The sequence below is a fragment of the Larus michahellis genome, chromosome 13 (assembly GCF_964199755.1).
Source record: "Larus michahellis chromosome 13, bLarMic1.1, whole genome shotgun sequence".
NCBI classification, from domain to species: domain Eukaryota; kingdom Metazoa; phylum Chordata; class Aves; order Charadriiformes; family Laridae; genus Larus; species Larus michahellis.
The window spans coordinates 13,988,768-14,010,464 of record NC_133908.1 but is presented as its reverse complement, the minus strand read 5'-3'; the positions used below and the strand labels follow the sequence as shown (position 1 = coordinate 14,010,464).

Below are 21,697 nucleotides of genomic sequence, written 5' to 3'. Positions count from 1 at the left end.
GAAAGCGCAACCACCCAGTGCCTGCATGGACAAAGAACCCACATCCTCACCAATGCCCCAAGCAACGAGACCACCAGAAAAAAAATCTCTGCTCTGCGTCAGCACTGCCCTTGCTAAAGGGCTGCTGGAGAGATACCAGACCGTGTCAAACACCCACGTCACAGCACCGTGATGCACCGGCTGGTGGCACTTCACCAGGGCAGAAGGGCTTTCCCCATACATCACCTCTCTCCTTCAGCCTTTACTTGCATTCACCAAACCCTCGTACAGTATGTTTATTCTACCAAAAGCCAGCAAAAGGGCATGTCACAACCCTCAGCTCTCTTCCCCTAGGCAGCCTAGAAGAAAGCTGCGCTTTCTTCCAGCAGGCAGCCCCTGGAGGAAGAGCAAAGGGAGAGAAGCCCGGTACTGAATGCCAGCATGGAAGATGCTCATGTGCAGTGACAGCGTGCGGAGGCCACAGCGGTCTCCAGAAGGAAGCTCCTGTCTGCCAGCTGAGCGGTTTAACCGGCACACCGATGGGCAATCCTCGCCTCCCATCCCTGTTGACATGCAGTCTGCTGTTTTGTCTCTCTCCACTCAGGAGTCCTCACAGACAGACGGTAATAATGAGATGTCAGCTTTATCCAGGATGCTAAATAAATGTCATACCCTTTTTCTGGTTTAATAGCTGTTGCCAAGGCAACAAGTAGTATTCCTTACCACCACACCCGGCACAGGATTAAAGGTGGGAAGCGGTCTGGATGAACAGCCAAACACACTGCGCCGTCACCCTCTCCAGGCCTACCACCCACGGGTCTTGGTCACCTTGCTCCGGGCAGTGTTCCCAGCAGGGACATTCCACTTGCCAGAACCCAAAAGCTGGTTATCAAGATGCTTGTAAGACCAAAAACAAAATGTCACACATCGCACCCTCCAAAATCCCAGGAGAGGTGACCTGTGGGGACAGACCACAGGCAGGAGATGATAACAGTGATCCAGTGCTCCACCACACGGCAGAGCAAGTCCAGGATCCCCAGCAGCGGGTCCCACAACATTTAGCCACTTAAGACTCTGTAGCCATGGATGGGTGGCCCAGACGGTGCCGCTGGCCCACGCCGCCCACCTCCACGCACAAGCGACACAGGGACGACGTGGCAGAGCCGTGGGACTCTCAGCTCCCCGTCTACACCCACCAACAGCTCACTGCATTAATGCCACACGCATTATAAACGCTAAACTCCGCACAGGTAGAAGGAGCTTGAGGCAGCTCAGCATAAAACGCAGTATAAACTGACAAAGAGTTAAAGATGCCCGAGGAGAGGGACCAGAGCAGGCAGACGTAAACCGCCATCGCTTGGCACTGGCCACACGAACACACATGTGCACGTTCCCCATTTTCTTGGCCGGCTGCCGGGCTCCCCAGCCGCCGGTGAACCAAGAGGGGCTATGCTGCAACGAGGGGCCCGTCCCATCCCCGCTCCCACGGCGAGCGGCACCCCGAGTCACCCCTTTTCCCCTGCGGAAAATCCCAACTCGCGAGGGCAGCTCCGCCCAACACGAAAAGGCAATTTGCAAAAGATGCAGGACACTGGAGTGACAAAATTCGCCGGTGCTGCGGGGGCGATGCTCCTCCACCGACCCAGGAATGGGGGGCAGCCGGAGCCCACCGGGGCGGGCTGGGCTCACGCTACCACCCGCTGCCCTGCTCGGGGTTGGGGTTTATTTTTGGGGGGGGGGGGGGGGGGGCGGGAACTGTTAAATTCTCTGCAGCGGCACCGGCTGCAGGATGCTGCGAGCAGGCGAGCCCGGTGCTCCCCGCCGGGGAGGGTCCCGCCGCCCATCACGGGGGGTCACCGAGCCGTGACGGGGGCGAGGGGCTTCTCCCGGGAAGGGCCGACGACGACGACCCGCACCCACCTCCTTCTTGACGGTGCGCAGCAGTCGCTGCCGGGTCTCCGCCTCTGTGGGGAGAAGGGGGAGAGACCCGTTAGTGCGGCCGCGGCCCCGGCCCCGGCCCCGGCCCCGGCCCCGCCGCCCGCCCTCCCTACCCGCCGGTGCCGCCGCCATGGCCGCTCCTCCGCTCCGCAGCGCCGGCAGACTGGCGGTGGGGCCGCCCGGCAGGGCCGGGCCGGGCCGAACGGGCCGCACCGCCCAACCGCGCCCGCCGGGGCGTGGCCGCCGCCACCGCCTCCAATCCGAGCCCGGCGCCGGGAGGACGGGCCACCGGCAGCCCCGGCAACCGGCGGGCCTCAGGGGGTGACCCCCAACCGGGCCCCAGCCACCAAGGGGGGACGCCAGCGGGGCACGGACGCTCGGTGGGGGGACCCCAGCCGGGCCCCGGCCATGAAGGGGGGCCTCAACCGGGCACAGGCCCTCGGGGGGGTGACCCCCAACCGGCCCCTGTCCACCAAGGGGGGCCCCAACCGGGCACGGACCCCCCGGTTAGGGGACACCAGCCAGGCCCCAGCCACCAAGGGGGGACCCCAACAAGGCACAGACCCTCGGGGGGGTCTGAACCAGGCCCCAACCCCCAAGGAGGGGCCTCAACCGGGCCCCAGCCATCAAAAGGGGATCCCAACTGGGCACAGACCCTCGGGGGGGGACCCCAGCCAGGCCACGGCCATCAAGGGGGGGCTGAACTGGGCAAAACCCCTCAGTGGGGAGAGCCCAACTAGGCTTGGCCCCCCTGTGGGGACCACAGCCGGGGCTCCCCACCACCAGGCACCCCCCAACTGGGACACACACACCCCCCCTTCCCAGCCAGGTCCCAGCACACCCTGACCCCCTGGGGTGCCGGGGGATGGCGATCCGTGGGGTGGGTGACACGGGGACAGGGCCGCAGCCCTCGGTGTGCCCCCGCATGCGGGGCCGCTCTGGGGAGGGCACAGTGTCCAGCGTCATTTGGGGGTTTGGGAGTTCCATGATGTACGAAGTGACAATGTCCTGGCAGCCACACGCCATCGTGGCACGCTCCCGTGGGCTCTCCCATGCCGGGAAAGTGATAACGAGCTGAGAAGACATATTGACAGGAGACGCTTCCTATCGAAATCACCGCCCCTTCAGAGAAAGCCCTGCCTAGCAGCGCCCATTAACGTGTCTTCTGTTTGTCTCTTCCCTCGTTTGCTGTTCCAGGACATTTCCATAGAAACAGAATCCCGGCTCCTTCGCAGTCCAGTTTCCAATAACTACAAACTGCATTAGTGCGAGGGCAGCAGCGCCTGGCCACGCTGCACGCCAGCACGTGGCTGCTGGCCACCAGCATGGCCACGGCTGGTCCTCGCTGCCATCGCTTGGGAAGGGACCCAGTCCCAGCACAGTGAGCAGGGAAGGTCCCAGCATCTTGCACGTCCCCAGTCCCACCAGCCCCACATCCCTGGGCGCTGCTCCGCTGCCGCACTGGGAGCTGGGCTGCCTCTTCCACCCCTGCGCTCCATGCTGGTGCTGGGTGGCCCTGAAGACGGCAGGAACCATCCATCGCGGTGGCTGCCCTCTGACAGCTGTGCTGGGAGTCCGTCTGCCAGGAGAACAGGAGGGAGCTCTGGACTTGGGGTTAATCAGAATTCGGCCCCTTCTGTACTTTGCTGCTGGCACAGGGGCCAGGAGAATACCTGTGCCATATCCACTGTAGAGAAAACCTATTTCCTTGTATGCTATTTGCTTTTCGCTGTTTATTTGCTTGCTAAATACCCTGTTAACAGAGGTGATGGCAGAGTAAATGTTACTGAACTGCAGCAACAGGGCTGGTTTGCTTGGGTATATATGATCGCTGATCTAGATGGATCCCAGAAAGACTCTGGGATCCGTGGGAATCCAGCCTGGGCAGCTCTGGGTGCCGCTGGTGGGGGTGACAACTCCTGCCTGCAGTCGCTGAGTGTCGGCTCGACCCTTGGGATGCTGATCTCAGCCCGGGGAGTCACCCCTGGCCTCAGGTTGGGCCCCCTGCGAGTGACACAGGACTTGGCATGCCATGTCGGTGGTCTTGCGCCTGGTTTGTCCCTGCTCTGCTCCCTGCAATGACCAGCTGCGGACCCCCGAGGCAGCGAGCCCGGCTGCCCGGTCTCACCAGGTGGCACCATTGCATCTCTTCTGCCCAGCAGCCTGCTCCGGGGTCTGTTCCTGGACAGCCCTGTGGATGGGGTCCCAAGTGGGGTGCGGGAGGAGAAGGACCGAAGGTGCCAAGAGGCAGGAACCCAGGGCTTTCCAGGTCTGACCTGAGACCCCCACAGCCGGCCGGGACTCGGGCTGTGCTCACAGTCAGCCCGCTCGGCTCCTACCGAGCTCTGCTGCTCTGCCACCCCACCTGCCATTTATTGATGACCGCAGGTCGTACAGGCTTGAACGGTCAATTAAGACAGGCTAATAAACACTCATAATGAAGGCATCACGGCCTCATAAAACACCATGTAGGAGCACCGCCGGATATAAGCGGTGAATCAAATTACCAAGGGCAGAGACAGCCTGCTCGCTCCCCTGACCCTGAGCTGTCGCTGGAACCACGTAGAGCCGTGGCTTGCCATGCGTAGGGATGCTGAAACGGAAAAGGTGCCAGGTTCCCGAGGAGCCAGGGCACAGCGCAGAGGTGTCACGCACAGCGCCTTGCACGCCTCTGGTCTTTGTAAAGCTGCTGCAGCCCAGGATGAGACTGTCTGACTTAAACCAACAGCATCCGCCAGCCAGGAGAGCCTGGGCTGCCTGACAAAGCTTTGAACTTGGCCTCGGACAGGTAGGTGAGTTTGTCCTGCCTGTTTCTCACTTTTGCTAAGGTGAAAATGATGTTGGAGACATTGACCTGCCTCTTGACTGGCAGAGGACATCAGGAATTGTTCAGTTTAGCATCTCAATCATGGTCTGTCCAAGCTGAGCCCAAACACCCCTTTTAGGGCTTTTCCCAACAAACAAACAAACCCCACTTATTTTAAGGGCAGAGATGAACCTAAGCAGCTTTTACAGCACCCGGAACACCTTGGCAGCTCTGCCGTAGTGTTTGTGCTCTGATAAAAACTGCCTGGTCGCCTCCATACCCGTGACGGCAGGATGCGGCCGCGGGGTGATGGCGAGGGGATCCTCCTGGAGCTCGGGAGAGCGGTGACCACCTGCTGAGCCCGACACAAATGCACAGCGCCGGCAGAGGGAAGCCCAGAGGAGCAGGAAGATCATTTTCATTCCTGTTAATGAACCATGCTGGTTTTATACAATCTTCACTCCTGTCAATCTCTGCGATACTCCAGGCTAACACGGGGTTGGTGGTGCCGGCACTTCTGTGGGACCGTGTACCAAGTAAGGACATGCTTAGGCCATTTGAGAGGGACGAGTGATTTCCTTGTCTTCCTTCTCGCCAGGAACAACGGTGCTATACAGGGAGTGGGAGCTATTACTAATATGTTACCTTCGTTTGGGGAAAAATTAGCTTAAACAAGCACAGGGACAAGCTCTCCATAAGCCTTTTTGGTTCCTTTTCCTTGGAAAATTCTGCTTCTCCCTGGATTAAAGATGGGTGGGAGATGATTTGTCCCTGTTTTCTGAAGTCTGGCAAGCTTAAACGAGAGCACGTTGATCTATACTTAATGTGATTAAGTTACATCTCTGAGTATCATGCTAATTAAATTAAACTTCCCACTGCTGCCTCTGCGGCTTAAACAGGGTAGTTGTTTTAAGACCACAATTCACTCCTCTGCATTTCATTGCATGGACGAGCAGGTAGGATAAAAGCAATCTGCTAATCAAATAATCACACTCTTTAGAAGTAACTTCTATCTCGTTGGAAATTCAAATTTAAATCTGATTTGAGCTGGTTTAAAACTCTACATTTTAAATCTAGAGCGATTTGTGCTTTGAGTAAGGAAAAGAACAAGAAAAAGGGAAAGTAAACTGATGAAGGGAGCGCACAGAGTGTGTCTGACTGCGATGTTGCAGGTATTTAGAGAGCACGATGGGTGATGCGCAGGGGACCAGCCGGCTTTCAGAGCATCAGCTGCGGTAAAGGCAGAGACCCCCGTCGCAGCTGCCCGACGGCTGCCCCTTCCTTTTCATGTCCCAAAGTGAACGCTCGGATCCAGCATCCCTGACTTCAGCTGTGTATTACTTCAAATGCCACGTAGTCTCCATAGCCTCCTCTCTGAAATGCTTCTAATTGAATGCCAGACGATGGACAAAAATATTTGTCTATAATTGGCAAAATAACAACATTTTACCCAGAAAACTCCCCCATCTGGTGTGTCACTGATGAGCGCACTGAGCCTCATGCCAGATTGGAGCAACACAGCCAGCTCCCCACACCGGGGCTGGGAAACTGTGACCAGAATAAACAAAACTCTGGGGAAAACTCATCTTTCCAGCAGGTTGCAGAGCCGGGATCCTGCTGAGAGCCCGGTGCTCGCAGGACCCCAGAACACCGGGACTGAGTCTGGGGAGCACAACTCCTCGCAATGAAAACCATCTCCGAAAGACACCTCGCCCTCTGCCCTCCTCCCACCTCCAGCAGCCCCGAGAACCTGCAATGGTTTTTCCAGCTTGCAGCTTCTAAAAAAAAAAGAAATGGAGATTTCAAAGCTCTCTCTTTATTGACTTGACAGCGGCAGCCTTGACTCGATGCTGGAGAAGAGGCAGCCGCATCAGCGGGTCGGTGCGGAGAGGCAGCGGCACGGGTGGGCAATGGGGGCCCCGAGGAGAAGGTGGGAGCTGGGGGAGCGGGAGGGCAGCGCTGGGCGCATTCACGGCTCATTCACCAGCGAGGACCCCAGGGGGGATCTGTCAGGGATGGAGGATGCTGGAACGGCAACAGAGGCATCGAACCGACGGCTGCGGCACATGGGCTGGGAGCGGAGCAGCACTGGCGTGCGGGGAAACTGATACCGGTGGGTGCCTCGGCGCAGGGAGCTTTCGGACAGGAACGTGCAGGCTGCACGTCCCTGTGTTGCAAAACCACCGTGCAGCCCGGGCTTGGAGCTGTTGTGGGCACAGCTACAGCCGTGCCTGGCTGGTGCCACCTTCCGCATGCCCAGCTCAGCCCAAGGTGCGAGCACAAAGCCCACCTCGTATGATTTAAAAGATCAACGTGGAGAAAAGCAGAGGCTCTTCAGGAAAGCAAGTAGCTTAGTTTTAAAAAGATGCTGGTGTTTGAACAGCTGCTGCTTCGCACCCAGAAAGTGGCCCCTGCCCGGTGTCCTGCGCTGAGGGATGCTGCGGGGGGACCTGCTCCCCATGGACCACCGCAGACCGTCCCTCACACCCCCCGCCAGCGCAGCCAGCTCCTCCCGCCGGGGCTGGGAGTGACTCTGAGCCCATCGGCTGAGCCTTCCTCAGCAGGACCCGGGTGCAGGAGGGTCTCCACACTCGGCACACTGCATTTACATACACATTGCATGTAAACTACCCGGAGAAAAGAAGGGTCAGCTACAGAGAAAGAGCTATTATTTTTTTACAGTTGCTATGGCACCAGCTGTCTCTCTTCTGTCATTTATACCCTTAAGATGGTCCTCGGTGGGGGGGATTAAACCTTGCTCCCCCTCAGCAGGCTGCTCAGACAGATCGCACTCACAGCGGGGATTTCTCACCTTCATCCCTAAGAAGGGACCAACCGTGGCCCCTCTGCCAGTCCCCCCCCGCCCCAGCAGCTGAGTACAGCCTTGCCTTTAATGTCCGACGGCTGCACCCACAGCCGTGGTGTAATTAATGACTGCGATGGAAATTGATGGCTTTGCAAATCCCAGGAGTGACACAAATCCCGTATAAACCCTCAGGAGATTAATTGTCCCTCACCTGTGTGCTAGGTCTCAGCTTAGGGGAGATGGGGCTCACGGAGGGGGGGCTCTGCCTGGCCACGACGGGACCCCCCCGACCTCCGCTTGCTCCCCACTCAGCGCAGGGACCAGCGTGTGGGACCAGCCTCCAGGTAAACCCCTTCCCTCGGAGAAAAGAGCTGGTACCAGCCACTCCTTGAAAACACACAAGCAGAAAATTGTTGCGTTTTCAAATGAGAGAGGTGTTAAAAGGCACGATAATTTCCCAAGCAGAGAGGGAGAAGCTGTGCCGAGCACAGCTCGGGGGGATCGACAGCAGGAGGGGACCCTCTGCCCATCACTGGGAGGGGGCAGCTCGGGGCTGGGCACCCCAGTTTGGCCACCCACTGCTGGGGTCCCCACTGCGGGTCAGGGGACACCTGGGGACACACGGCAAGGTGTTGGGGGCAGCCAAATGCAGGAGGGGTAGCTGGTTAGGACAAAAATAAAATCCCTTTCCCAGGACTCTTGTGCTCACGCTGTGAGGGTGAGAAGCCAGTGGGGTGATGTCCACGGGCAGAGCCATGTCCCTGCTCCAGGGTGACCGTGCCACCACAGCTAAATCCATCCTGCCCCCCTCGCCGCAGCCACCCAGAGCACCGGGGTGGCCACCCGGGGACCAGCATCAGCCCCCTGAGCTGCTCCGGTCCAGCAGCCCCGGCAGCCAGCGCCAGACATACCCGCCAAAAAAAAGAAGTGTTTTTAACTTGACATTTCTAATGGGTCTCCATGAATATTCCTGAAGGATTAACAGTGTCCAGAGGTTTCCCATGCCGGGTAGACGCCAGGCAACTGGCGTCACGTCGTCACAGCAACCCGCTCACCCCCACCCTAAGATCCGCAGATCCCGGTTTGATCTCTTCTGTAGTTTCTTGTAATAAGAGATGAGGCGCCTGGAAAAGCCGGTGCTGGAGCACCCTGGAGCCCTGGGAACAGCGGGTGGCCCTGGGCAAGGGCTCGCTCAGCACCAGCCCCTGTGTTGTGACCGGTGGCAAGACACAGAGACTTGCCTGCACGCACACATCTCACTTGCAACAAAATTTGCTGCTAAACTGTCAAACCGAGGAGGGCAATGGCTTTGGGTACGCTGCTGTCCCCTCCCTGGCAGCGGCTGTGAAAGTTATTTCACTTCCAAGCAGTTTATTTGCGACAACTCGTGCCCCCGGGCTACAGAAGGACCCAGCGGGTCCGTGAGGACAGACGGGGCGATGCGGGATGGCTCCAGCCGGGCAGCTCTGCGCGAGGGCTGCTGGCTCCCGGCAGCACACAGAGGTGCCCCCAGCCCTCAGGGGTCCGGTGGGCCCACGGCGAGCACCGGTCGAGTACGTGCCCTGCACTTGCCTCCTGGCCAGAGGGTATTTCCAGGCCCCACTCGCTCCGCAGGGTTTCCTCTGCAAGAATGAGCCATCGCCTCCTTTGGTGGGTCTGGTGTCATCATTCGCAGAGCGGTAATCACAAAATACACCAAGGAGAAAGAAATAACTATGTCAGGAGGAAGGGGCAGCACCTCTGTGTGCAAATACAGTTCTGTTTCAACAACCCCAGCCCCAAAACGCACCCGCCCGGGGAGCAGAGGGGACAGAAACCCGCGCGGTGAGGCTGGTCCCCGCGCCTCAGCCCTGCGCTCGGAAAACCGCTCTCCCCCCTCCTGCCTTTGATCAGAGGATGGGTTTCTCTGCCGGCTGCTCTCGGTGCTGTGGGTTTCCAGCGGGAGGTGGGGAAGCGCAGTCAGCCTGACCCTCCCCTCCTCGGATCTGTCATCAGCAACAGAAAAATCCTTCCCGTCCCCCAAGTTACTCAGCCTGAATCCTGCAGGATTTGCCGGGGCGGCAGGATGGCAGAGCAGCCCTGCCCGCCGCCCGCCGCCAGCCCTCCCCAGCAGGACACGGTCCCCCAGATGGGTCTCACGGCCGGCCCCGCACCCCGGGGACCCCAAACCCACCCCAGGGACAAGTGGAGCAAAAAAATGGATTTCCTCCTCTCAGTCATCGGATTCGCTGTGGATCTGGGCAACGTCTGGAGGTTCCCTTACATCTGCTACCAAAACGGAGGGGGTAAGGAGTCCACTGGGATTATTTAAGTCTTCTCTTGAAGAAAAGAAATCTGTTTTTCATCTTTCCGAGGATGAAAAACTCGCCATTTCTTTTCTTTCTTTGTCTCCGGCTGCTCCTCTCCAGACAGGGCAGTTTAGAGACCAACCCAACTTCTCCTGACATCTGTCTCTTTTCTGTTTTGTGTCTTTCTTCATTCAAAATCCTCCTCCATTCACTCCTTCCCCCGTGTCATTCACTCCTTCCCCAGCGCGGTAGCAGCTCTAGGATCACAAAGAGGAAAGTCGCATGGTCCAAACTGCATAAAAGGATTAAAAATCTGCGAATTTGGGGTGGGAGGTTTGTACCTTTTGTGATTTTGTGACTTTGTGAAAGCAACCTTTTCTGATGGCTCGCTTTTTAAAATAATCCTCCCAAGCATCCCGGCCGCTTGCCGCAGATCCCGGCCACGCAGCCGGCAGTGCTGGACCCTGCAGAGCGTCCCTGGTCCCTGGGACCGTGTGTCCCCGCACTGCACAGGGCTGGGGGTGTCCCCTCCCGTGAGAGGTCAATAGCAAGTTAAGATACAAAAGCTCTGTGAAGAAATAAAAATAAAAATAAAAATTGAGTAAATGACATGGAAATAAATTGCTTTAAATAGAGCAGAGCAGAAAAACCCCTGGCGTGGAAATTAAAAATGAGGAATGAAAATTTTGTGCGGTTTGCCAAAGCACAGTGGATTTAATTGCGAAAGTCGGCGTTTGGGTAACATCCTCTACTGCTTGGGAAAATTAGAAGGAGATAATTAGTACCATACTCAAGGCTAAAACGTGGATCCCAGGTGCCCACACTGAAGCACAGTTATTTGTGATTTACTCCCGTGGGACCAGGAGCAAACTTTCCCCACTCTTCCTGGATGTGGTTCAGGCAGATGCTTTCCTCACCCGCCCCACGCACGCGGGAGGGTGAGAAGTTCAAGTAGCAGCTCTCGGAAAGGACAGCCATGGGCCACGCAGAGCGGGAGCACTGATCCAGGCCGGTGGGGGGCTCACCCAGCAGCTGGAGATGTTCCTAGAAGAGAAACCCTTGAGGGGCTGGTGGTGGAGAGCCCTCCGAGAGAGGGGCCGTGGGGGTTAAATTAACTAATGCCAACAGGGCTATTCTGACGAGCGCAGAGAACAGTTCCAGTTCCAAAAGCTCCATGGGGTACAAGTGTAGCCCTGGTAAAGACGACATTGTTATGAATAATGCAGATTACAGCGTTAATTACTTGTGTCTTGGGGTGACCATGCATATTCAGTGGGATTTTCTCCAAAACTCTTCAATGCCTGAGGGGTGCTTGGTGTCCCATCCACTGTACCCTGATGGTTTCTATTGCTCTTTGTACTGTCCCGGAAAAACAATCCCTCCCCAGCGAAGGCTGGGACGCCAGTGGGGACTGACACAAGAGCCCAGGTGGGGCACCGAGCAGGGTCCTCACACCTCTGAACCCCTCTGAACAGATAATTTGTAAAGCATCTTACAAGCACGCGTCCCAACCCCTCGTCCACGCTCCCCCGTGACACATCCCTGCAGCGCCGGGACGGGTGGCAGCGGCAGCCCTCCATCCGCAGCCTGCCTGCGCTCACTGGCCAGCCTGGGGCCGCAGTGGTCACCGCCGCTCTGCTCCTCGCCCCGCAGGAGCCTTTCTCATCCCATACACGCTGATGGCTGTTTTCGGAGGGGTGCCTCTCTTCTACATGGAGCTGGCCCTGGGGCAGTTCCACAGAACGGGCGCCATCCCCATCTGGAAGCGCATCTGCCCCATCTTTAAAGGTAAGAGACCTCCAGACCACCACCGCGGGCTTGGGGACCGCGCAGTGTTGGTGAGCGGGGCTGTGCAGGTCCCCACAGCCAGCACGGCCCCACAGCCGTGTCCCATGGGACAGGGGGAGGGCTGGACCTGCGCAGGCTGCTGAGTCTGCCCCTCTCTTTCCCCAGGCATCGGCTTTGCCATCTGCATCATCGGCCTGTACGTCTCCTTCTACTACAACACCATCATCGCCTGGGCTCTCTATTACTTCTACTCGTCCTTCTCGGGCACCCTGCCCTGGGCGAGCTGCGACAACCCCTGGAACACGCCCGACTGCACCAACTACTTCGGGAGAAGCAACGTGACCTGGACCAACTTCTCCAGGTCCCCCGCCGAAGAGTTTTATACGTAAGTGCACGTATGTGGAGGAAGTGTTTAAGCTGGGGCACATCCCCCTGGAGGCACTCGGGTTTGCTGCGCGGGGAGCAGGACCAGGGGGCCTGGGAGGAGGTACGCCACTGCCCGTGGTCATCATGTGGGGGTGCTCTTGCGGGGCTCGTGGCCACCATGCCCTGCGCTCCAGGGGAGAGGTGAGCATGGAACTGCCCGCCGAGGGCTGAGCCCGCTCCCCGGCTGCCTGCAAGGGCAGAGCCAGCAGCACCGCGCTGGGCTGAGACCCCCTCCCCGGCCATGGGGATCCCTGTCTGCAGGAGGAAGGTCCTGGAGATCCAAAAATCCGGAGGGCTGTACGACATCGGGGGGATCCACTGGCAGCTGCTCCTCTGCCTCTTCCTCATCTTCACCATCGTCTACTTCAGCCTGTGGAAAGGGGTGAAAACCTCCGGGAAGGTAAGAAAGAGATGTCCAGCGCCAGCCCTGCCCGGTATGGATATGCTGGAGCCCTGGGCACGTGGGGGCTCGCAGCCCAGCACGTAGCACCCCCTCCATGGCCAGGGCCAGGCAGGAGGGACTGAGACCTGGTGGGGTCTTGCAGCTCACCTGGCTGCTTAAACATGGGATATCGCCTCCTCCCCGCGCCCCTGGGCCACCCAGGCAGCCACCAGCGAGCCGGCCATGGCCGACACAGGCGGTTTGTGTGCTTGGTGGAGCAGCTCTGCCGGTGCCGGGGGCTGAGGGCTGCCTCTCTCCAGGTGGTGTGGGTGACGGCCACGCTGCCCTACATCGTCCTCCTCGTCCTGCTGGTGCGGGGGGCCACCCTGCCCGGCGCCTGGAGAGGGGTTGTCTTCTACCTGCGCCCGGACTGGGGCAAGCTCCTGAGCACCGCGGTGAGTGTGCGGTGGGACGTGTCCCCCCGGCTCTGGCTGCACCCAGACCCCATCCCCAGCGCGGACACCCACCCCTGCCCAGGGTCTAGCCCCATGGCAGGCCATGGGGCCCCTGTTCCTACAGAAACAAGATGCCCTGGACAGGCTCTTGGAAATGTAAATCTATAATTGGATCACCCATCTCATTGCCGCTGGGTTTTGTTTGTGCCGTCTTCTCCCCCTGGCCTGACAATGGGCTTCATGTGGGTAATTACCAGGCAGCACTTGAGAATTCTCATTAAAGGTAATCAGGCCCTCGCTGCCATGACAAACCTTCCCGGGCAGGAGTAAGGACGGGGGTCTTCGACTTTGTCCCCCCTCCAGGCCTGGGGGAGCACAGACGCCATTGCTTAATTCTGCTACTGCAGGACCCCAGGGGGGAAACGAGCTCCCTCTGTCCCGCAGCATGTCCCCTGCCCTGGGGACATCTCATGGGGGGACAGGCAGGCAGGAGAGGTGGTTTGGTGGCATGTACCAACAAGGACCCCATCCCTGTGCCATGGGGTGGGCACACCATGGAGTGGGCACGCCATGGGGCACCTCCCGACCCCGTCCGTGCCCCCGGGGACCCCCTGCCTGTTCTCCAGCCTGCCTGTTGCTTCTCCTGACAGGTTTGGGTTGATGCTGCTGCACAGATTTTCTTCTCCTTGGGCCCTGGATTCGGTGTCCTCCTTGCTCTGGCCAGTTACAACCATTTCCACAACAACTGCTACCGGTGAGCTCCCACAGCCATGGGTCCCCGCGGGAACGGGGGCTGCGCCAGCCACGGCTGTACTGGAGCCACATCCCTGTGCTCCGTGGCCGCAGGCTGAGCATCTTTCCCCATTTTACTGGTGGTTTTGGTGTGCGGGGCCAGGCGAGGGAACCGGTCGGGGTGCAGGTGGCCAGAGCAGCTGAGTCGGGGTGAGAGCTGCACTGGAGGGGGGAAATTCTGCCGCAGGACACGTCTCCCTGCTTTCTGCCTTCCAGGGACGCGCTTGTCACCAGCGCGGTGAACTGCCTCACCAGCTTCCTCTCGGGCTTCGTTATCTTCACCGTGCTGGGCTACATGGCTGAGATGAGGGACGTGGAGGTGGAGGATGTCGCGAGAGATAAAGGTTTGTCTCCCTCCAGCGTCACTGCCCCATCCTGGCCCTGCGGTGCCCAGCTGCCCCAGGGCTCCGTGTCCCCGTGGTGGCTGGTGGCTGGTCCTGGGGTCTGCTGGGGCACGGGGGCTTGTGCCTGGCAGTGGTTCCCAAGAGCGGAGGGCAATGAGATGTCCGGTCCCTGTATCTCATCCGGGGCCAGGCACGGCTACTCTGGCTTTGGGGCATCTTCCTCAAGCACATTCCCACCAGCACCCAGGGAACAGCAAACCAAACCAGTGTCCCCTCCTAGGGCCGAGCCTCCTTTTTATCACCTACCCTGAAGCAATCGCCAACATGGTGGGATCCACTTTCTTTGCCATCATATTCTTCCTGATGATGATAACGCTGGGGCTGGACAGCACGGTAGGTGCCTCTGCGGAGCACAGCCGCACAGATCTGCAGCCTGGGGCCATGTCCTCAGCGGGGACTTGGGATGGCCATGTCCCACGGCTAATAGCAGGGTGACAAGGGGAGTTATGGCCTCAGGAAGGAGGGCTCCAAGATGGGGATGGAGGGCTTCAAGCCCTCCAAGCACGGGAATGGAGGGAGCACCGCATCGTCGTCTCCAGTGGGTCTGATCTGGCCTCCCCCAAAGCCCGTTGGAGGGGACGGTCACCCCGGAGGGAGGGAACAGGACGGGATGTCCCCACTCCGCTCATGGGCAGAAGGGGCCTTGGGGGGAGCAGGTTTTCTCCAAGTGCGTGACTGTCCCCACGTCTCATTTCTCCACCCCACGCTGGCGTTCCATTTGCAGTTTGGGGGCTTGGAGGCCGTGATCACGGCCGTGATGGACGAGTACCCCCAGGTGCTGGCCGGGCGACGGGAGCTCTTCGTCCTCGGCCTCATCACAGTCTGTTTCCTGGGCTCCCTGAGCACCCTCACCTACGTGAGTACCACCGGGCACCACTCTGCTCCTGTCCCCACCACACACCTACTTGTTCCTCCAACAAGCCCCCCGCTGCGGGACTTTGCCGAAGACGTTCTCCGCATGCCCGCGGGGTCTGCAGCCACCCTCCCCTCCCCTGTGCTCTTCCAGGGGGGAGCCTACGTGGTGAAGCTGCTGGAGGAGTTCGGTGCTGGGTGCTCAATCCTGGCAGTGGTGCTACTGGAAACGATAGCTGTCTCCTGGTTTTACGGTAAGAAACTGCCTCTGTGATGGAAAACATCCTGTATTTAACCTTACACACGTGTGTAAATGCCAGGGGGTTTGGGGGAAAAAACACGTGTGGCTCCCGAGGAGGCTGGGATGGGGCATGGAGGCGTCATGCCCACATCCCTCTACCCATGTCCTCCGTGGGTCTCCGGAGCCGTGACGGCTCTCTCCCCCGGCAGGGATACAGAGGTTCTCCCACGACGTGAAAGCCATGCTCGGCTTCACCCCGGGGGTGTTCTGGAAGGTGTGCTGGGTGGCCATCAGCCCTGCCTTGTTAGCCGTGAGTATCTACAGCCCGAATTAAAGAGCGGGTTCTCAACCCTGCTCTGAACGCCCCCCGCGGAGGAGCTGCTCTTCCCTCACGGCTGCTGCTGCTGCCCAGCTCCCGGAGTGCCCGCGCTGCTGATCGTTCCCCTCTCATTTGCCCGGGGTGAAGGAGCTGCCGGGAGGCTGGATCAGGGTCCCGGCCAGGGCTGTCGGAGCTCGTCCCAGCTGCTCCGGCCACGGGCAACGACAAGCTGCCCGCAGCCCCTGGGACAGGGAGTTTCACCAAGAAAAGGAGCTGGAAGTACATTCTCCAGCCTCTTCTGCAGCTCCAGGGCAAAGCTGGGAGCTGGGTGCTCACACAAGCACAAGTGCAGCCTTGTTTCATCCCCCTGGTCTGCGGTGTCCTGTGCTCGTGCGTGGGGACGGCACTGCGGCACCACGCGCCAGGCCGGATCTGTCCCCTTTGAAATGCCAGCTCCCCTGGCACTTCAAAGGCTGCCGTCTGCAGAGGCAGAGGGGTCTAATCTCGCCGGATCTGCAGGAGAAGAGGCCTTGTGAGGATTAATTACGGCTCTAAGCGCTTTGCCCAGGTTATTAAGAGAGAAGTATTATAATCAAAGCAGACAGCAAATGATTTCATTTCAGCACGGGGACGTGCAGCCTTTGCCGGCCACCGTCTCGGTGGGGTTTGTTAGACGAGGACCTCCCCGCCCAGACCTAGCGAGGGGTGGCAGTCTGGGAAATGTCACCGCAACCTCCAGGCTTGCCTTTCGCAGTTGGGAAAGCAGCGGTGGCAGTGGGACGCGGATGGCGTCAACCTACGGGATGAGTCGGCGCCAGTGCTGGTCGGCTGGTCCGCTCCCCATGGGGAGCCAACGGGGCTGCTCCACTGGGGATGCCACAAAAGAGCTTTCCTGGCCACCCGCGTCACATGCGCGTGGGTTTTGGGGGCTGTACAGCCCGGCTACTGCCCCGTGCCTGCTGTGGCCCGCAGTGGGGCACGTCCTGCCGTGGTCTGGCCCCAGGAGCATCCTTCCCTCAGGGGCTCCGCTTCATTCATTACAGTTCATAGTCATCAGCTCCCTCCTGGACCAGCCGCCTCTGACGCTCTTCGACTATCAGTACCCCGAGTGGAGCATCTCCGTGGGGTACCTCATAGGAGCATCGTCCTTCATCTGCATCCCCTTCTACATGGTGTACAAGCTTGTCTGGACGCCGGGCTCTCTCAAGCAGGTCAGGAGTGGGACAGGCAGCCCTGGGGCCCCCGCGCGGGCTGGGGGTGGGCAGGGACCCCCGCCTGGGGAGAGCCGGAGACCGGGGAGCTGGGCAGATGGATGACGTGTCCTCAGCATCTTTGTTCACGTGGCAATTAAATCACGCCCGGGGAGCTGCTTGGAATAGGGCTGAGAGGAGCGTGGCTCGACGGCCTGATCGTTTTCAGTCGTATTTCTGAAGCTGTGATTTTGGCTGGGCCAGGAGGTGGCGGGGCTGCGTCAGCATGGCCCTGGAGGCAGGAGACCGTCCCCAGGTGTCACCCCTCCTCTCACCCCATTTTTGGGACACCCCCTGCCCGCTTCGGTCTGCTGCAGGCTGACACAGCCCCGGCCCCGCAGCCAGCAAGATCCTGGCGGGGACGGCTTCGGCACCCAGGCGCGGGAAGGAAACCCATTGCCTTTTTTTCTTTGCCTGCTCACACCCTGCAGCGCCTCGCCGTCTGCATTCGGCCGGAGAAGACCACACGAGACCCCCAAGCAGAGGCGGTGTGCATGTCACCCGTCCTGTAGCCCGGCGGCACATCCAGGGGACGCAGAGACTACTTCGGCTTCCTGCTCCTGCCCCGACAAAGCAACAGGGCGGGCAGAAGAGAAGCTGCCGTCACCTTCCTCACAGCAACCGGCCCCTCGCCTCTCCCCCGGCGGCTGCACGTGCTGGTGGCAGCTCCCCGGCCACCGGCTCCCGGCGTGTCCGAGCATCTCGGTGGAAGCGGCACAGCCAGCACATGCTGGAGCCCGTTCTCGCTGCGGGCAGGAAAAAACCCTGATCCACAGTAGGGAGAACAGGACCCGGTTCTCAGCCCCGAGAACAGGGACACGAGAACTGAGTCCCGCAGGGCTGGAAGGTAAGGGCCAAACTCCTCCGTTTTGGAGGTGAAACCCCAACTCCCGGTGCAGACGGCGGCACAGCTGCGGAGGGATTATTGCTTTGGGGTGAGCAGTGCATGCCTTTAGCCGTGCTGTGTAAAATAAAGGTGGTATCAGTTGTGAGGAGACCAGGCGAGGGAGAGGAGCCAGAGCTCGCCGGGCTGTGTTCACTGCGGCAGAGAGCACGGGGCTGGGCTGGGGGGGCTGCTGCTGTCACGATACACAAATCATACAATCACAGAACGGTTTGGGTTGGAAGGGACCTTAAAGATCACCCAGTGCCACCCCCTGCCCTGGGCAGGGACACCTCCCACCAGCCCAGGTTGCTCCAAGCCCCGTCCAACCTGGCCTTGAACCCCTCCAGGGATGGGGCAGCCACAGCTTCTCTGGGCAACCTGGGCCAGGGGCTCACCCCCCTCACAGCAGAGAATTTCTTCCTGAGATCTCATCTAAATCTCCCCTCTTCCAGTTTGAAACTGTTACCCCTTGTCCTATCATTACACTCCCTGATAAAGTCCCTCCCCATCTTTCCTGTAGACCCCCTTTGGGTACCACCTTCTGTTGCAAAGAGCAAAATTCCGGTAGAGGGAAAAAAATCCGAGAAAAGCATCGCCCTCCAGCATTTGAAGAAGACCCTAACAGATCTCATTTTAAAACCAAGTATGGGGGTCAGGGTAAAGCAGCCCCGGCGCTGGCGTCAACCAGCCACCTGCCGTCTGTCACGGCCCCCCAGTGATGTCACATCGCTTCCAGTGCGGCCTCACCATTTCTCAGCAGTCATTAGGCCCATTGAGCACTTTCCAGCGCCCACCACGTTCACCATGGCGGAGGCAAAGCAGCAGCTCCTGGCCGGTGTCTCAGCCGCATGCTGATCTACCGCCATGGCCCCTCACCATCCCCTCCCAGCAGCTCCCGGTGCCGAGGGCTGGGGGTGGGCATGGGGCTGGGGGAGCACATGGGGCTGGGGGAGCACACGGGGATAGGGGGGACACAGGGCTGGGGGGGGGACACATGGGGCTGAAGGGGACACGGGGCTGGGGGAGCACATGGGGCTGGGGGGGAAATATGGGGTTGGTGGGGAACACATGGGGCTGGGGGGGATGACAGGTGGGGATGGGGGGACATAGAGCTTGGGGAGCGCATGGGGCTCGGGGGGACACATTGGGCTGAAGGGGACACGGGGCTTGGGGAGCACACAGGGATGGCGGGGGACACATGAGGCTGGGGGAACATAGAGCTTGGGGAGCACATGGGGATTGGGTGGGACAACACATGGGGATGGGGGGCAACACATGGGGATGGGGAGACATGGAGCTGGGGGAGGACACATGGACTTGGGGAAGGACAGGGGGATGGCGGGGGACACATGGGGCTGGGGGGAACAGAGAGCCTGGGGAGCACATGGGACTGGGGGGGGACACATGGGGCTAGGGGGGACAACACATGGGGATGGGGGGGCCGACACATGGGGTTGGGGGGACATGGAGCTGGGGGAGGACACATGGGGCTGGGGAAGCACAGGGGGATGGCGGGGGACACATGAGGCTGGGGGGAACAGAGAGCCTGGGGAGCACATGGGGCTAGGAGGGACAACACATGGGGATGGGGGGGCCGACACATGGGGTTGGGGGGGACATGGGTCTGGGGAAGCACATGGGGCTAAAGGGGACACGGGACTAGGGGGGGCACACGGGGCTCGGGGGAAACATGGGGCTGGGGGGTTCATGGGGGGTCGGGGACCTGGGGCCAAGGGGGAACACGGGGCTGGGGGTGCGGGGAAGAGACCGTGGGCACACGGGGGTGCGGGGACACCCGGGCCGGGCACCCGCGGCCGGCGGGTCCCGACGGGCAGCGCCCACCCCCGGTCCCCCCGGTCCCCCCGGAAGGCCGGAGCGCGGCGGGGGCGGGGCAGGAAGGGGCCGGGCCGCGGCGGGCGCACAAAGGCCGGTGGCGGCGGGGCCGGGGTCGGGGGGTGTGCGGGGTCGCCATGGTGCTGTCGGCGCTGCGGGGCTGGGCGATGGCGGTCGTGGCCCTGCTGGCCCCGGGCGCGGCGGAGCGCAGCCGGCCCTACGCCGTGCTGCAGAAGCAGAACCTGGGTAAGGAGCGGGGAGGGGGGGGACGGGTTACGCACCTTGGGCGCCTTTCTGCTTGTTTTTCCCCCCTTTTTTTTTTTTAAAGCTAATTTTGGGGAATGCCTCGGGGGGGGTGTGTGTGTGCATTCAGACCCTGACCTGTGCTCCTCCCGCAGTGCTGCTGGGCAGCATCCTCAGCGCCCTGCTCCTCACCATCATCCTCATGGCCGTCTGCGTCTACAAGCCCGTCCGGCGGCGGTAGCGGAGCGGGACCCGGTGGGGGATGCGGGGGGCGGGGGAGAAGCGCTGCCGGTCCCCGCCGGCCCCCCCCTTCCCCCCCCCCGCCCTCCCGTCCCGTCCCGCCGCCTCCCGCCAGCGGCGGGGGATGCCCCGATGTCGTGTGTGTGGCTCCATCGTGACGTCGCTTTCAAGGACAGTACGGCTGGGGGCTGGAAATCAGCCCCCGGGCCTCGGCGAACTGACTCCCGGGAGCCGCCACTGCTGCAAACCCGGGTGGGTGCGAGCAGGGGCTGTTCCACGCACGGATCCTCCCAAAATGCAGCGTTTCGGCGGTGATGATGTGACGCCGCGTGCCGGCGAGCATCCCCGGTGCGCCGGCGAGCATCCCCGGTGCGCCGGCGAGCATCCCCGGTGCGCCGGCGAGCATCCCCGGTGCGCCGGCGAGCATCCCCGGTGCGCCGGCACCACAACTGGCCGCGACGCCCGTTCCCATCAGTGCCAGGAGCCGTCCTGGCTTGGCACAAGAACACAGCTAGACTAACAAGAGCCCTGTCTGTCCAGCCAGCACATGCACTTGATGACACCACCATCTAACTTTGCTTTCTGGTTAATTCAGCCCCATGCTTGAGCAGCCTTCAAAAATAGTCCGAAGGTGAAAGCAGAGCTGTGGGGGTCTGGTACGTGCAGAAATACCGAAGCGTGAGCAGCCCCCGGTGCGGCCGTGCAGGGACAGGGTTGTCGTTCATGATGTGATTTGCTTTAACTCGTAGCCAAACAGCCACAAGCGGTCTCGCACCAAAACAGCCATGCTGAACCCGTTACCTACAGGGTCACAGGCGAGAGTTTCCACTTTGTGCTGAACACTCATCTCCTCACGGGTGGATTTGTGCTCCCAAACGGGCTACTGCCCACCTGGAAACAGGAGCCTCCCAAAGCCCACAAGCCAGGCAGATGCCTGGGGCTGCTGGGCTGGGGCTCTCTGGAAGCACGCCATGTGTCGGCTCCGGACAGACCAGCTCTGTGCGTTTTCAGTAACAAATTGAAGTGTTTACACTGAAATCACACTTGCATATGAATGCTGCTATTTCGTTTTGCACTGCTATGAGTAGTAACTGGATTTTGCTTAGTAAGTATTACTCTGATATTTAACATAGGGGTGTTTCAGCTAGTAATTTATTTAGTATTTTAAAAGTTAACTTCCAGAACAATTGTGCTGACCGGTTCTCTAAAGCTTTGTGCTGCATCTGACATGTTTTCTGTTCAGTTTGTTTCCAAGGGTGCTGACCGCTCGCATTGTGACGGGGGATTTTCTTTGCTGCTGTTAGTACTGTGACAGTAGGAGGCTGGCCTAGAACAGTTACTAATCTAAGTGAAACGCGAGTGAGGAAGCAAGGTAACACTGTTCTATTGCTTTCTGAGCCTTTTTTTGATCACCAAGTCCTGTATCACTGATTTTTGTCAGTCCTTCTGGTGTAGAACTCGGCCTGTGCTGTTCGGGGGGGGGGGTGGATGGTGTAGTTTGCAGCTACAGCTCCAGGTTCCCGGGAGCAGCGTTCCTGTTTGCGTTCATTCTTTGCTCCCTGCTCTGTCTCTTTGTACAAATAAAAAGCTAAGTAAACAACCCAGGACTCCTTTATTTATTCGTGGATGTTCTGTTTGTTATTAACTCGGCTGTAGCTGTACGACGGGATGAGGTACTCCCCTCTTCCCACCTCTCATCATCCTGCAGGTCTTGCCCCCTTTCCAATGGCGAGGGACAGGACAGCGACGCCAACAGCTGGGCGAAGCCC

General features: G+C 60.0%; 3 protein-coding genes across 5 annotated transcripts in view; 2 read left to right on the top strand and 1 right to left on the bottom strand.

Moving 5' to 3' along the window:
* Window positions 1–2,128, bottom strand: part of SGSM1 (small G protein signaling modulator 1) — a 42,352-nt gene extending 40,224 nt beyond the window's left edge. For all 3 annotated transcript variants that reach the window (XM_074606125.1, XM_074606123.1, XM_074606124.1), the window contains exons 1-2: window positions 2,031–2,128; window positions 1,900–1,943 (exon numbers count right to left, since the gene is read on the bottom strand). In XM_074606125.1, coding sequence (XP_074462226.1) covers window positions 1,900–1,943; window positions 2,031–2,049 — 63 coding nt within the window. In that variant the 5' untranslated portion in view covers window positions 2,050–2,128. The remainder of the gene's footprint in view (window positions 1–1,899; window positions 1,944–2,030) is intronic.
* A 7,466-nt stretch (window positions 2,129–9,594) lies between these two features.
* On the top strand, window positions 9,595–17,238 carry LOC141750645 (sodium-dependent serotonin transporter-like). The gene is made up of 13 exons (XM_074606149.1): window positions 9,595–9,814; window positions 11,471–11,605; window positions 11,771–11,990; window positions 12,293–12,431; window positions 12,734–12,868; window positions 13,519–13,622; window positions 13,877–14,004; window positions 14,285–14,397; window positions 14,789–14,920; window positions 15,071–15,170; window positions 15,367–15,467; window positions 16,520–16,687; window positions 17,158–17,238. The coding sequence occupies exons 1-13, from the start codon at window positions 9,595–9,597 to the stop codon at window positions 17,236–17,238; spliced, it is 1,776 nt and encodes a 591-aa protein (XP_074462250.1).
* A 2,274-nt stretch (window positions 17,239–19,512) lies between these two features.
* C13H12orf76 (chromosome 13 C12orf76 homolog) lies at window positions 19,513–21,528 on the top strand. The gene is made up of 2 exons (XM_074606160.1): window positions 19,513–19,691; window positions 19,844–21,528. Exons 1-2 carry the CDS (start codon window positions 19,583–19,585, stop codon window positions 19,927–19,929), a joined length of 195 nt encoding a protein of 64 aa, XP_074462261.1. The 5' UTR covers window positions 19,513–19,582; the 3' UTR covers window positions 19,930–21,528.
* Window positions 21,529–21,697: the final 169 nt, after the last annotated feature.